Source organism: Suncus etruscus, chromosome 2 (assembly GCF_024139225.1).
Source record: "Suncus etruscus isolate mSunEtr1 chromosome 2, mSunEtr1.pri.cur, whole genome shotgun sequence".
In the NCBI taxonomy this organism is placed as follows: Eukaryota; Metazoa; Chordata; class Mammalia; order Eulipotyphla; family Soricidae; genus Suncus; species Suncus etruscus.
Window position 1 is genome coordinate 138,416,311 of NC_064849.1, and position 12,314 is coordinate 138,428,624.

At 38.4% G+C, this 12,314-nt stretch overlaps 1 protein-coding gene across 1 annotated transcript in view; it reads left to right on the plus strand.

Moving 5' to 3' along the window:
* The window catches only part of ATG10 (autophagy related 10), a 289,692-nt gene that overhangs the window by 70,307 nt on the left and 207,071 nt on the right, over positions 1-12,314 (plus strand). Inside the window, 1 exon segment of the mRNA XM_049766561.1 lies at positions 11,863-11,970. Coding sequence (XP_049622518.1) covers positions 11,863-11,970 — 108 coding nt within the window.

Below are 12,314 nucleotides of genomic sequence, written 5' to 3' on the forward strand. Positions count from 1 at the left end.
AGAGAGCATAGAGCCAAGAGTAACCCCTGAGTGCTGCCAGGTGTGACCCCAAAACCAAAAAAAAAAAAAAAAAAAAAAAAGAAAAAAGAAAAAAAAAGAATTTCATTCTGGAGAATCTCCAAATTCTTAACAAAGACTTTACCATCTAATTTAGGCTATTTCAAAATATTTATTTAATGTATTCATTATAATACTATGATTTACCAAGTTGTTCATAATACAGTAATTTCAGGCATTAAAGGTTTATAAACATCAATCCCACCAACAGCGTGACATTCCCTTTGCTAGTGTCTCCAGTTTTTCATCTACCACCCTAGCCTGTCCCCTGGCAGGTATAAACAAATTTACTTCATATTGTCTGTTACAAAAAGGCAAATACAATTATTAAAACTTAGGTCAATTATTAAACTTAGGTCAACAAGGGTTGATTTGAAATAATTTGTTTTATCTTTTCAGGGTGTTACTAAAGTCAGTAACAAAGGATTTTCTGGGCTGTGGTTAGCAGTAGTTGAGCCGTCAGTGTTACTGGTTAGATTCACTGAGCTTGGTAGATTCCTATGTAATTTTCCTATCAGATTTATTTGAGATACTACTGGGCTGGCACTACTATAAAATTTTGAGCCGTTTCATGACAGATTACAGTTACTTGATTCAGAATCTTTAGATCTGAAACAATTTAATGGCCTGGAAGTTTGAGAAGGTTAAGTTGTGAAGCTGGGCCATTTCTGTTAGAGGATGTCAGGTGTGGCTGCTGTGGCTGTAGGCAGAAAGGGGTATGTGCCCCCAGCTACTCTGAGAAGGTCCTGAGGCATCTATCTGTCTGGATCAGAACTACCAGGAAAGAGTCAGTGATAGTGTACTGTATTTATTCGAGTATAACACACACCCCTAATTTTCTATTAAAAATTGATATAAAATTTTGTTTCACACCAAGCATTGTAACTGACAAAAAAAGTTGTTGAACACGTGCAGCCATGATAAAAATCAATTATTGACAATGTAAACTGGTATAAACACAATACCGAAATAAAATGACCGGTAACAATATTTATTTAAAATGCTTCAAAGTCAGATTCATCATCAGATACACTAAAGAATTTTCCCATTCTTCTCGAGTTAATTTTTCATCAGTGTCGCAGTTGGCAGGAACATCTGTTTCTCCAGTTTCTTTGCTTTCTTCTGAGTCTGAATTCCACAGCAGGTCGTCTTTTGTGCCGTCCATTTGATTGCTGATGCCTGTCTTCAAAAACTCTTGATGATCATTTCTTTTGGTATGTCTTCCCATGATGTTTTAACCAAACCAGGCTGTCACGAGAGATAGGCCAGGTTTCTTGAGGTATTTTATTCTTCGCCCTCACTGCAGCCCGGAAAAGGCGCAGTGCGAACTCACAATTGGCCTGTGCCCTCATTGGACCAGCCGCCACTGCCACTCCACCCCAGCTCCCAAACTTTGATTTCTTTTTTGGTAGAAACTTGTGTGCGTTATACTTGAATAAATACGGTACTACTATCACTTTTTTTTTTTCCCATTTGGAGCACATTGGAGAACTGGCTTTTTTTTTTAACCTTTTTTTTTTTTTTTAAACTTTATTTATTATTGATTGATTGCTTGGTTTCTGGACCACACCTGGTGGCTCTCAAGGACTACTCCTGGCTCTGCACTGAGAAATCATCCCTGGCAGGCTGGGGACCATATGGGGTGCCGGGAACTGAAACAGGTCCCTCCCTGGTTGGCCACTTGCAAGGCAAATGCCCTACCACTATGCTATCTCTCCGGCCCCTTTTTTTTTTAAATGAATAAATGGCCAATATCTGACTTACTGAGTATATGGTTGATATTATAGCTTTGGTTTTCATTTTCTTTATTCCCCACCTCTTTCCTGTCTACCTTCTGAGATAAATCAGCTTTGGATAGTGTCTAGTAGTATTTATTGAACTTTTATAAAGGAAAAGACAGTCTCTTGAGTCTGTATCCTAAGTTTGTCCTGATCCTTTAGGACTTACTGACACTTAAGGTCTTATTTTTGAAAAGTACTTACTGTGGCCTAGAAACTTCCTCTTGTCTTAGTTTCTTTTTTGGGTCTTGTCAGGCCCTTTCTGCAGCTGATCACTTTGGGCAGCTAAATTGAGTTGAAGTCCTATATGCTGTGCTTCATTTCAAAGTACAGCTGAGGACCTTAGATAATTGCCACCCAATTTTTTTTAGAGAGCAGTGTTTTTCTAGAGAAGATTGTTAAAAGCTTATTAAAATTCAGCAACAGAAGCCCTATAATTATTTGGGTAGCTGGATTTCAACAGGCATAACATAGCTCTCTGGGTGGCATAGTCCATGACAGCTTGTAAGGAAACAGATCCAAACATGTTCTATTACAAAATCCTTAGATCTTCATCCAATATGCAGTCAGCGCTAAACTTGAAAACTTGATTGTCTCTCTAGGGTGCTAAGGCCTCCAGGACATTTCCTCCCTAGAAGTTCAAGATTGGAATCTGTTGTAGCAATGTGATGGCCTTGAGGTGTATGTGAATAGGACAATGAACTGAAGGATTTAACATGAAGTGTTATTTATTCATAGGTACAAAATGATCTGTACACTAAAATTTAAATTTCTTTTAAATTTTTCCATGCTTCTCATCTCAATCTTCTTGTGTAACCTTTTAGATATATTTAGTGTAAACACAAACATAGGAATTTATATTTAAACAAATGATAACATAATGTACATATATATCTTTCTCTGCATATTTTGGGGGACACACCTCGTGATACTTGGGGCTAGAGTTGCTTATAGCAATGTTCAATTTAGTGCTTGGGCTTAGGGGTGCCTGAGGGCCACGAGGGCCACAGTTAGTGGTGCTGGGTATTGTACATTCTAGGCACATGATGGCCTTACTCAGCACATTCAGAAATACTAATGTAATACTAAAGACTTAACTTTCTTTTTAATATTAAAACTCATAGATCTTATCCATTTTGGGGAGGGTGTGGAAAAAAGGAGAGCAGAGTGATGGCACAGTGGTAGGACAGTTCCTTTGTACACGATTGACCCGGGACAGACCTAGGTTTGATCCCTGGCATCCTATATGGTACCCTGAGCCTGCCAGGAGTGATTTCTGAGCAAAGAAACAGGAATAACCTTTGAGTACTGCTGAGTGTGACCCAAAAACCAACCAAACAAACAAACAAACAAAAAAACCTTACTCATTTTTTTTTATGGATAGAGCATTCATTTATTTGGTTATAACAATTTATTCAATTAATCCTTATAGATAGGTATTTAGGTTATTTACAATATTGTGTTATTATATGTTATATGTTATAATACTTTACTAGTTATCATTGCATACATTTTAATTTACATGTATAGAACTATATGTGTAGTGTAAATTCCTGAAAGTAGAATTTCTGGGTCAAAGGTATGTGTATTTTTAATTTGAATAATTTTTGTCAGCTTGCTCTCTAGGAGGGATATACTCATTTAAACTTCTGTGCCCCTGGCTATGTATAAGAGTGCTCACCTGTTTGTCTACACAGTATATTTCACACCTTTTTTTCTCTGTGCCAATCTGATAGGTAGACATGGTATCTCATCATTTTAATTTTTCTTATTGCAACATTGAACTATTTTACTTACAATAATTATTTCCTCTATAATGAACTATTTATATCCTTTGCTCAATTTACTATTGAACTATTTATTGTGTCTTCTTATGAATTGTTGGAACCATTAATATGTTGAAGAAATTAAAGTTATGTATTGACAGGATGAGTCTAGGATAAGAAGTACAAGCTTCCTTTCCATTTTGATATTTTTCTTTATTTTCTTTTATGTTTTAAATTTTTTGTTTCAGTTTTTTTTTTGTTTTTTTTTTTACATTTTACATAGTGGTTCTCATGGCTTACTCCTAACCCTGTGTTTTGTCTTGCTCCTAATGGTGTTCAGAAGACCTTATGTGATACAGTCTACCACCTGCAAGATGGTACTTTATCCCTATATTATCTTTCTAACCCAGTATTTATTTTTCATCTTTTAGAAGGTAAAGGGTATTGGGGGCCAGAGTAATATGAGTACAGTGGGTAGGGCATTTACTTTGCATATTCCTATACCAAATTCTATTCTTTCACTGCCATATGGTTCCTTGGAGTTCCATATGGTTCACCAGGAGTAACCTGTGAACACCACAAGGTGTGGCCCCCAAACCAAGGGGAAAATGAAAGGTGAAGGATATTCTATTCAGATAACTTGGAAAATTTTGACTGTGAGGATTTTTGCTGTCTTTAAATCTGTGCTAATGGATCCAATTTTCCCCATTATTTTATTTTTTTACCATACTAGAGGGAAGGATGAAGCCTTGTGTCTCCAAAAAAGAGACATAGGCAGAAAAGAGTCCTGGTGGTGGTTTGTAGGGTGGGACAGGGATGGTTTTAAATTATGAGATTAATGGTAGTTTCAGAGTTCTGAGGCAAGTCTAAGCAGGTTCCAGAGGAGGGTTGAGGTGATTTTAAGGACCTCTTAAATTCGTCTCAGCTTCAAGATGAGCACCCTCAGAAGCTATTATAAAATAAAGGTGCAAGAACATTTAGTGAGAGGTGGTACGTTTGTGGTCTTTTTCTCTAGGCAGCTGTATCTGGTATAATTGACCTGGTTCTCTGAGTTCAAAAGGAGACCTCCCTATGAGTTCAGTCCAGATGAATCTTCAGTCCTGACAATTGTCTTTAGACTGTCTAAAGGAAGAGTTTGACCTCACTGGTCTGAGGCAGGATCCCAGCAACAATATTATGAACTGTGTAAGGAAAGACTGCATTAGACTGTCTAAGGGAAGTCTGACTTCACTGATCTGAGGAAGGATCCCAGCAATGATATTTTTTTGTTTTGTTTTGTTTTTGTTTTTTTTTTTTGGCCACACTCGGTGACGCTCAGGGATTACTCCTAGCTAACTCAAATCGCTCCTGGCTTGAGGGACCATATGGGATGCCGGGGAAATCGAACCGCGGACCCTCCTAGACTAGCACTTGCAAGGCAGACGCCTGACTGCTTACGCTACTGCTCTGGCTCCCCAGCAATGATATTATGTAAACCTCCCTAGTTATTCTGCACCACCACATGAGAAACCATGTTTTAACAGTCCCTTTGCAAAACCTTTGAATCAGGGATTGGACTGCATGCTACCTCAGTGCTTCCAGAGGTGAGCATGTATCATCCTGCATTTCCCAAATGCAATTCTGATTTAGTACTTATTTTGCCTGTTTAACAAGCTTCCTAGCAATACTGAGGCTGCTTGCTAGTTCCCAAACCACAATAGAGTGGCTGGAGCTTGTTACTCAGAGCACAAAGCACTGGCTTATATCAGTTTCTGAATGTCAGTAACTAGTTTCTGCCCTGATCTTATTTTCTGGCAGAATTTGCTTAGTGTGGTAGAAACAACACTGGGGTCAAGAGACCTTCTTTCCACTTTCAGCATTGCCTTAATTAGCTGTAAGACAAGGCTCTTAAGAGTCCTTTAGTCCTTACCCTCTTATCTCTAAAACAAGAGGGTTGAATTGGGTAAACTCTTACATTCTCTTTGTGCTTAACTCTGCCCAGGCTGGTTCAGGGTGTTTTCAGACCACTTGGGGTCAGTTTTTTTTTTTTTAATGTTGAAATGCTATCTAAATGCTATAGTTAGGATCCTGGATGGGCCTTCTTCCTGCATGGCTTTGGTCTGTTTCTGAATTTTAGATTTACTGGGGGTTTGCGGGGGGTGGGGTGGGGGGAATATAAAAATAGTTGTTAGGGATGTAAACCCTTCATGGTGAATTGTAAGTTATCAGGAGGACAAAAAGAATGTAGGAGGTTAGAGCTATGTCCTCTGGAGCAGTTGGGATAGAGTTGAATTAAAAATCCATATGGCTGTATGAGTAGAGGGGGTGTTGGGTGGGCATCTCACGCCTTCATATTTGCTTATCTTACAACCGTGAAGAATGAAATAAGTTCTACTGCAAGTTAAAACAATGTAGGAGAAAGGCCTGCTTCTGTAGAAGTAAATGTTCGAAGAGGAGCATGTAGAGCCACACCCTATTCTATCTTTAGTTTTTTATTTTTCCTCCAAAATTTTAGGGGAAGTTCATTCCTGATGGTGCTCAGTAGATCAGCATGTGTTTCTGGGGATTCAGTCAGGGTTAGCCTTGTGTAAGACAGGTGCCTTAGGATAAACCTGTCTTAGCTCTCATGCTTCTTTATTTTTTATTTTATTTTATTTTATTTTATTTTATTTTATTTTATTTTTTGTTTTTTCGGCCACACTTGGTGATGCTCAGAAATTGCTCCTGGCTTGGGGAGGGACCCTATGGGATGCTGGGGGATGAAACTGCAGTCCATCCTATGCTAGCACTGGCAAGGCAGATTCCTTACCTCTCCTCGCAACCTCTCCAGCCTCTCATGCTCTCTTATTTTAATTCTAAAAGTTAATCTAGAATTGCAAGAGATGGATATTGAAAACAAAGTTACCCTGACTAACATATAAAGTGTGTATTTCCCTAAATATACTAATGAACATATCATAAATTAAAATACCTTAAATTATGTATGATATTAAAAATGATATTTCTCTCCATTTCAATTCATTAGGAAAGCGATCAGGCAAGTCATTTAGATTTCATACCATAAGTGCCTGGGAGTTTTTTCTCAACCTCTTTTTTATGTTAGAGGAGGAAATGTATTTTCCACTATAATTAGAGTTTTATTAGTATTAGCGTTCCTTAAGAAGACATTGTATGACCAGGTATAGAAAAATATAAAGTGGAACAGTTGTCTTTTAGTGAATTATATCCAATAAGCAAACACAGGTTAGCCCTACCAAATAGCCAAAGGATTTGTGTACTTTTTATTCCTATTGGCATGTGATTTTTTTTTTTTTTTTTTTGGTTTTTGGGCCACACCCGGTTATGCTCAGGGGTTACTCCTGGCTATGTGCTCAGAAGTTGCTCCTGGCTTGGGGGACCATATGGGACACCGGGGGATCGAACCGCGGTCCATCCAAGGCTAGTGCAGGTAAGGCAGGCACCTTACCTTTAGCGCCACCGCCCGCCCCCCCCTTTTTTTGGGGGGGGCATGTGATTTTAAAATACATACTGCAAATTTTTTATCTCACAAACACATAATAGTATAGTTGTTTTATATTTGGCAAATATTTTATGTAATTAGGGCTGGAGAGATAATACAGAGGGCAGGATGGTTACCTGCATGTTACCAACCTTGCTTCAATCCCCAGTACCCATATGGTCCCCTGAGCACAACTAGGAATCATTCCTAATTGCAGAAACAGTAGTAAGTCCAGAGCACAGCTGGGTATAGTCCCAAAGCAAATAAACAAAAGATCTTTTATATAATCAACTATTGATTATAAAGAGAGAGATAATAAACTAGAAGCTTTCTACTATATAATCTTTAATATAGTATAACTTCTGAACTAACAGACAAACATGTGTCATTTCACAAAAAGAGTATTTTGATTGCAAGTCATATTAATGACCCAAGATGAGTGAAGCAAAAAGAAAGTTTTATAAGTTTCAAATTTAAAATTAGGTGGTAGAACAGGCTTCAGGTAGCAGCCTAATTAGGATGAGATTTCTCTGCATCTGATTTTTGGCTTTGCTTTTTATGCATAGGCATCATTCTCAGGTTCAACTTAAGGAGAATATAGAGATCAGCATTACTGGAGTTGTATCTTCTAATTCAGTTCAGTAGAAAAGAAAATAACTCTCCACCAAAGTTGAGAATCTTTCCTCATTGGTTCTGATTGAATCATTTGCCATTCCAAATGTCTGAGGCTTGAGTACTGATTACCCCTTCATCAGCTCAGCATCCTCCCATGATCATTCCTGAAAACTGGGAAGTCCCAATTTTATTGAGAGAGGAAAAGAGAATGATTCTTAGAGGAAAAATTGCTACTATTACAAAAAGAGGAGTGAAAACTTGATGTAAACAGCCACAACTATTAATATATATGTGTCTTAATTTAAGCCAATATCAATATCAAAACTAAGTTTACTTTGTCTAACTATAAATACTCAAGTGGCAAAAGATTACCAGAGAATATTCTTTTGGCTGAGTGATGTACAGCTGGAATTTACAATAATTTATCTACAAAATATGTTATCCTAATGCAATACTACAAAGTGATAATATTGGATATGGTAGGTTATCATATAGGCAAGAGTAATATTGAAAATATTTGATAAATTGTGACAGTGGCAAGAATGAATTGGATTTGGATAATCAACATAGTTCCTAAACACATATAGCCAGTAGGTATTCTTTGTGAGTGCTGGTGGGATGTCAGCCTAGCTAACTGGGAGGTATTATAAAGATACTGCTAATCTGTTAGAAAATTTTATTACTACATAAGTTCCAGGGCTACCTGACAAAGGACCACAAGTAGAATGATTTAAAATACAGAAAAATATTTTCTCATAGTTTTGGAAGGTGATATAGGAAATCAGGGCCATGTTTCCTCTAAAGGCCCTAGAAAAGCTTATCTTGTTATAGTTGAGTAATTCTTTGAGTCTAAAAGCACCACTACAGTCTCTTGCTACCTTGGTCTTTTCTTGTTACTATTCCCTCTCTTCTGTCTCCAATTTTTCTCCTCTTATAAAGATACTAGTCCCAATGAGTTGAGTCACCTCATCTTGATTATATCTATATAGAGCCTGTTGACAAGGAAGGTTAAACTTATAGGTCCTGGGTGAACATGAATTTAGGGGTTACATTATTCAAATCAGTATAGTTACCAAATGTTATTATTGGTCTGGTACAAATTAAAAAAATATCATTCAACATTAAATCTTGTGCAAATTCTTTAAAACTTGATTTTTTTTTTTTTGGCTTTTGGGCCACACCCATTGACGTTCAGGAGTTACTCCTGGCTATGCACTCAGAAATCACTCCTGGCTTGGGGGACCATATCAAGACATTTTCATAATACAAACTGAGTATGGTATCTAGTGTCACTGAGCACTGAGGTGTTAATTAGGTTGTCTGCCCTTTGTATCCAAGAACCCCTTTTATTTCCTTGTTGGCTTCTTTGTCATTTTTTGTTTGTAGTTTTTCTTCATATTCTTCTATGCGATTCTCCATCTGTGTGATTCTGCTATTATGTCTTTGTAAGACTTTTTTATTTCCTTTAATTTCATTTGTATGGAATCTCTCATGTTCTGCAACAGTTCTTTAAGTTGGTTGATTTGTTCATCAATGGACTTCTTGTACTCGCTGGCTAGTGATTCTTTCATTTCTTTTACCATGGCTTTTATTTTTTGTTATGGCTGCTTTTAGGTCCTCACCTATTGGGTCTGTGCGTTTTGGTGGACTTGGAAACTTATTGGGATTTCTCTCCATTTCCCTAGTTGTTAGTGTCTTCCTTAGTTTACCCATATTTCTTTGCATTTAATGGTTTGGCTTGAAGTGTAGTGCCTTCAGATTTCAGCTCTCTTTTGCTACCTGTGGGGCTGGGTCCCTTCTCTGGAGTGTGGCTCTAGGTTGGTATGTTGGCTGAAGTGCCCCTCCCACGTCCTCCAGTTGAGCTTAGGAAAATAGCCCCTCACCCTCTTCCTGTCAGTCAGTGCTGTTCAGCTCCTAGCCACAATGGTGGAGGGCCCAATTGTGCCTAAATCACTTGCCTCCCCTCCCCCACTTGGGAGCCAGCCTACGCTTCCTTCTTGCCTTCCCAGGGAAATGTGGTGCCCCTCTGGTCACTGGTCCCACTAACTCACAGTCTCTCAGGGCTGCCTAGGTTGATGCAGTGAGATGGCGACCCCCTGCTTGCTCCCTCTCGGCCCTCTGGACTTGCTCCCCCTGACTCATGGACTCCCTGGGCTGCCTCAAAACTGGATTTTTGAATCTTCGTAAAATGTTGAACTGAATGATGAAATTTTTATTTAGAGTACTCTTTTGAATTTACTACTGCATCAGTTTAAATCACCACCAACCCTTAATTATCTATTCTTTGTGTGTGTGTGTGTGTGTGTGTGTGTGTGTGTGTGTGGTTTTAGGGTCACACCCGGCAGTGCTCAGGGGTTATTCCTGGCTCCATGCTCAGAAATTGCTCCTGGCAGGCACGGGGGACCATATGGGACGCCGGGATTTGAACTGATGACCTTCTGCATGAAAGGCAAACGCCTTACCTCCATGCTATCTTTCCGGCCCCTAATTATCTATTCATTTATTTATTTATTTATTTATTTTTGCTTTTTGGGTTACACCTGGCAGCACTCATGGGTTACTCCTGGCTCTGTGTTCAGAACTCGCTCCTGGCAGGCTCCCATATGGGATGCCGGGATTCGAACCACTGTCCTTCTGTGTGTAAGGCTAATGCCTTACCTCCATGCTATCTCTCCGGCCCCTATTATCTATTCTTTTAAATTGTGATGATAACAATGACAATTTAGTAGAGAACAAATATTCATAGAGTGAGAATGTTTGTGTCTAAGGTATTGCATTTTTACTTTGGTGAATTCAGATGAATTTTTTAAATGAGGGATTGCCATGAGCCTGGAGGCTACTCCTAGAGATGCATGGTCTTCTGGTGAGGAACTGACCCTTTTGTGCTTGGGCTGGTAGTGTGGGGCTGGGGTAACAGGAATACACACAGCAACTTTTTTTGCCTTTATGAAATGGAGTTGACAGAAATATATGAATAGCATACAATAGATTATTTAATAGCAAGTAAAAGAAATAGGATTGAGGAGTAAGGGATCTGACTTAGTGGTAGAGCACTTGCTTCAATTGTATGAGGTCCTGAATTCAATTCTTGCACAGATCTTCCTCTACTCCCACACTCAAAAAGGGCAGAAGAGTAATACAACTAGAGAATGACTTGAAATCAATTTTTAAAGGCATATTTGAAAATGGTAGTGATTGTCTCAAATATTTGAAGAATGCCTCTGTGGACAAGGTTAGATTCCAGGGGAAAAGCACAAACCAATGAGTTAAGGTTATAAGACAACATTTTGATACAGTATTAGACACACCTTTCTCAGTGTATTACTCAGTGCAGAAGGCACTATGTATCAAAATGGAAGTGACAGGCAGATTTCTCAAATGCCCAGGCATATGTTACACAGCCATGTCTGGGACATTTTAGTGGAGGTTGTGCTGTGAGCATGAAATGGAAATAAAGACTTCTTGAACCCCAGGAGCTGCTGCAAGAACTCTTAATGTGCTCTCTCAATATAGCATAAGAACTAATATTAATTGTTTTTATTGTATGGTAAATACTTTTATGCATTTAAATACTTAAAAAATTGCCATGATGTAATAAGAAGGCACATCCAGGAGTCCAAGTCAGCTGGAAAAACGCTTCAGATTGGTTTTTGTTAGTTGGTAGGGCACACCTGGCGATGTGAGGGATCCAGGCTTTACTAGGGAGTCACCCTGGTAGGAGTCAGGGGACCATATGTGGTATTGGGGATTGAACCCACATATGCCATGTGCAAGGCAAATGCCTTATCCATTGTACTATCTCTTCAGCTTCCAGAGTTCAGATTTTGCATCTCTCTCTGTTTTGCTGAACTCTCAGTAATAAAAATAATGTGCAAATTTTCAGGAAAAAGAGAAAGACTTGCTTTGTGCCCTAAATGCTGTGAGAACTTTTCTCCCTGGGTGGGAGGAAAAGATACTTAATTTATGAGTAAGGGAAGCATAATAAGTTATAGGAATGGAAGCTTAAAATCTCCATTTATTGGCAACCTACTATGTGGCTAGGACATGATAGTTTTATTACATCTCATTTAATATACTTAGTTTTTGTTGCTCATTGCTACTTTGAGAAATTATGATTCTGAAAATGATGCACTCTTAAAATAACAGTTTTCCTTTGTATTTGGTACAGGACTGTTCTGAGGGCTACATGTGCAAAACACACTTTCAAATTAAAAGCAGGACCAATGCTTCACATTCGGAAGCATCTTCCCACGGGCAGGCATGTGTTCCATTGGAGGTGAGTGGTTTCCTATCTTTATTCTCATAAGTCATTGTTGAGTATATATTAAAAAATATTTAAGTATATATTAAAATAATAGCTGCTGCTGGATATTGGGCCTGTAAATGCAGGGAGAAAGGTTATTATTTTAGGAGACATTTTGGCTACAATACTGAAAGCAGCAACTGGCATCTATGATAAAGCTGATTTATTTTGCATCTCTAGATTGTAGTAAGATTTTTCTCTTGCTCTCTCTTGTATTTAAAGACCACAGATTTCCTCTGTTGCCTATTGATTTATTTTTTTAGTGTAATGCTCCCAAGGCAATATAGCTCTCTTTCTAGGGTGCTTAATCCAAGATT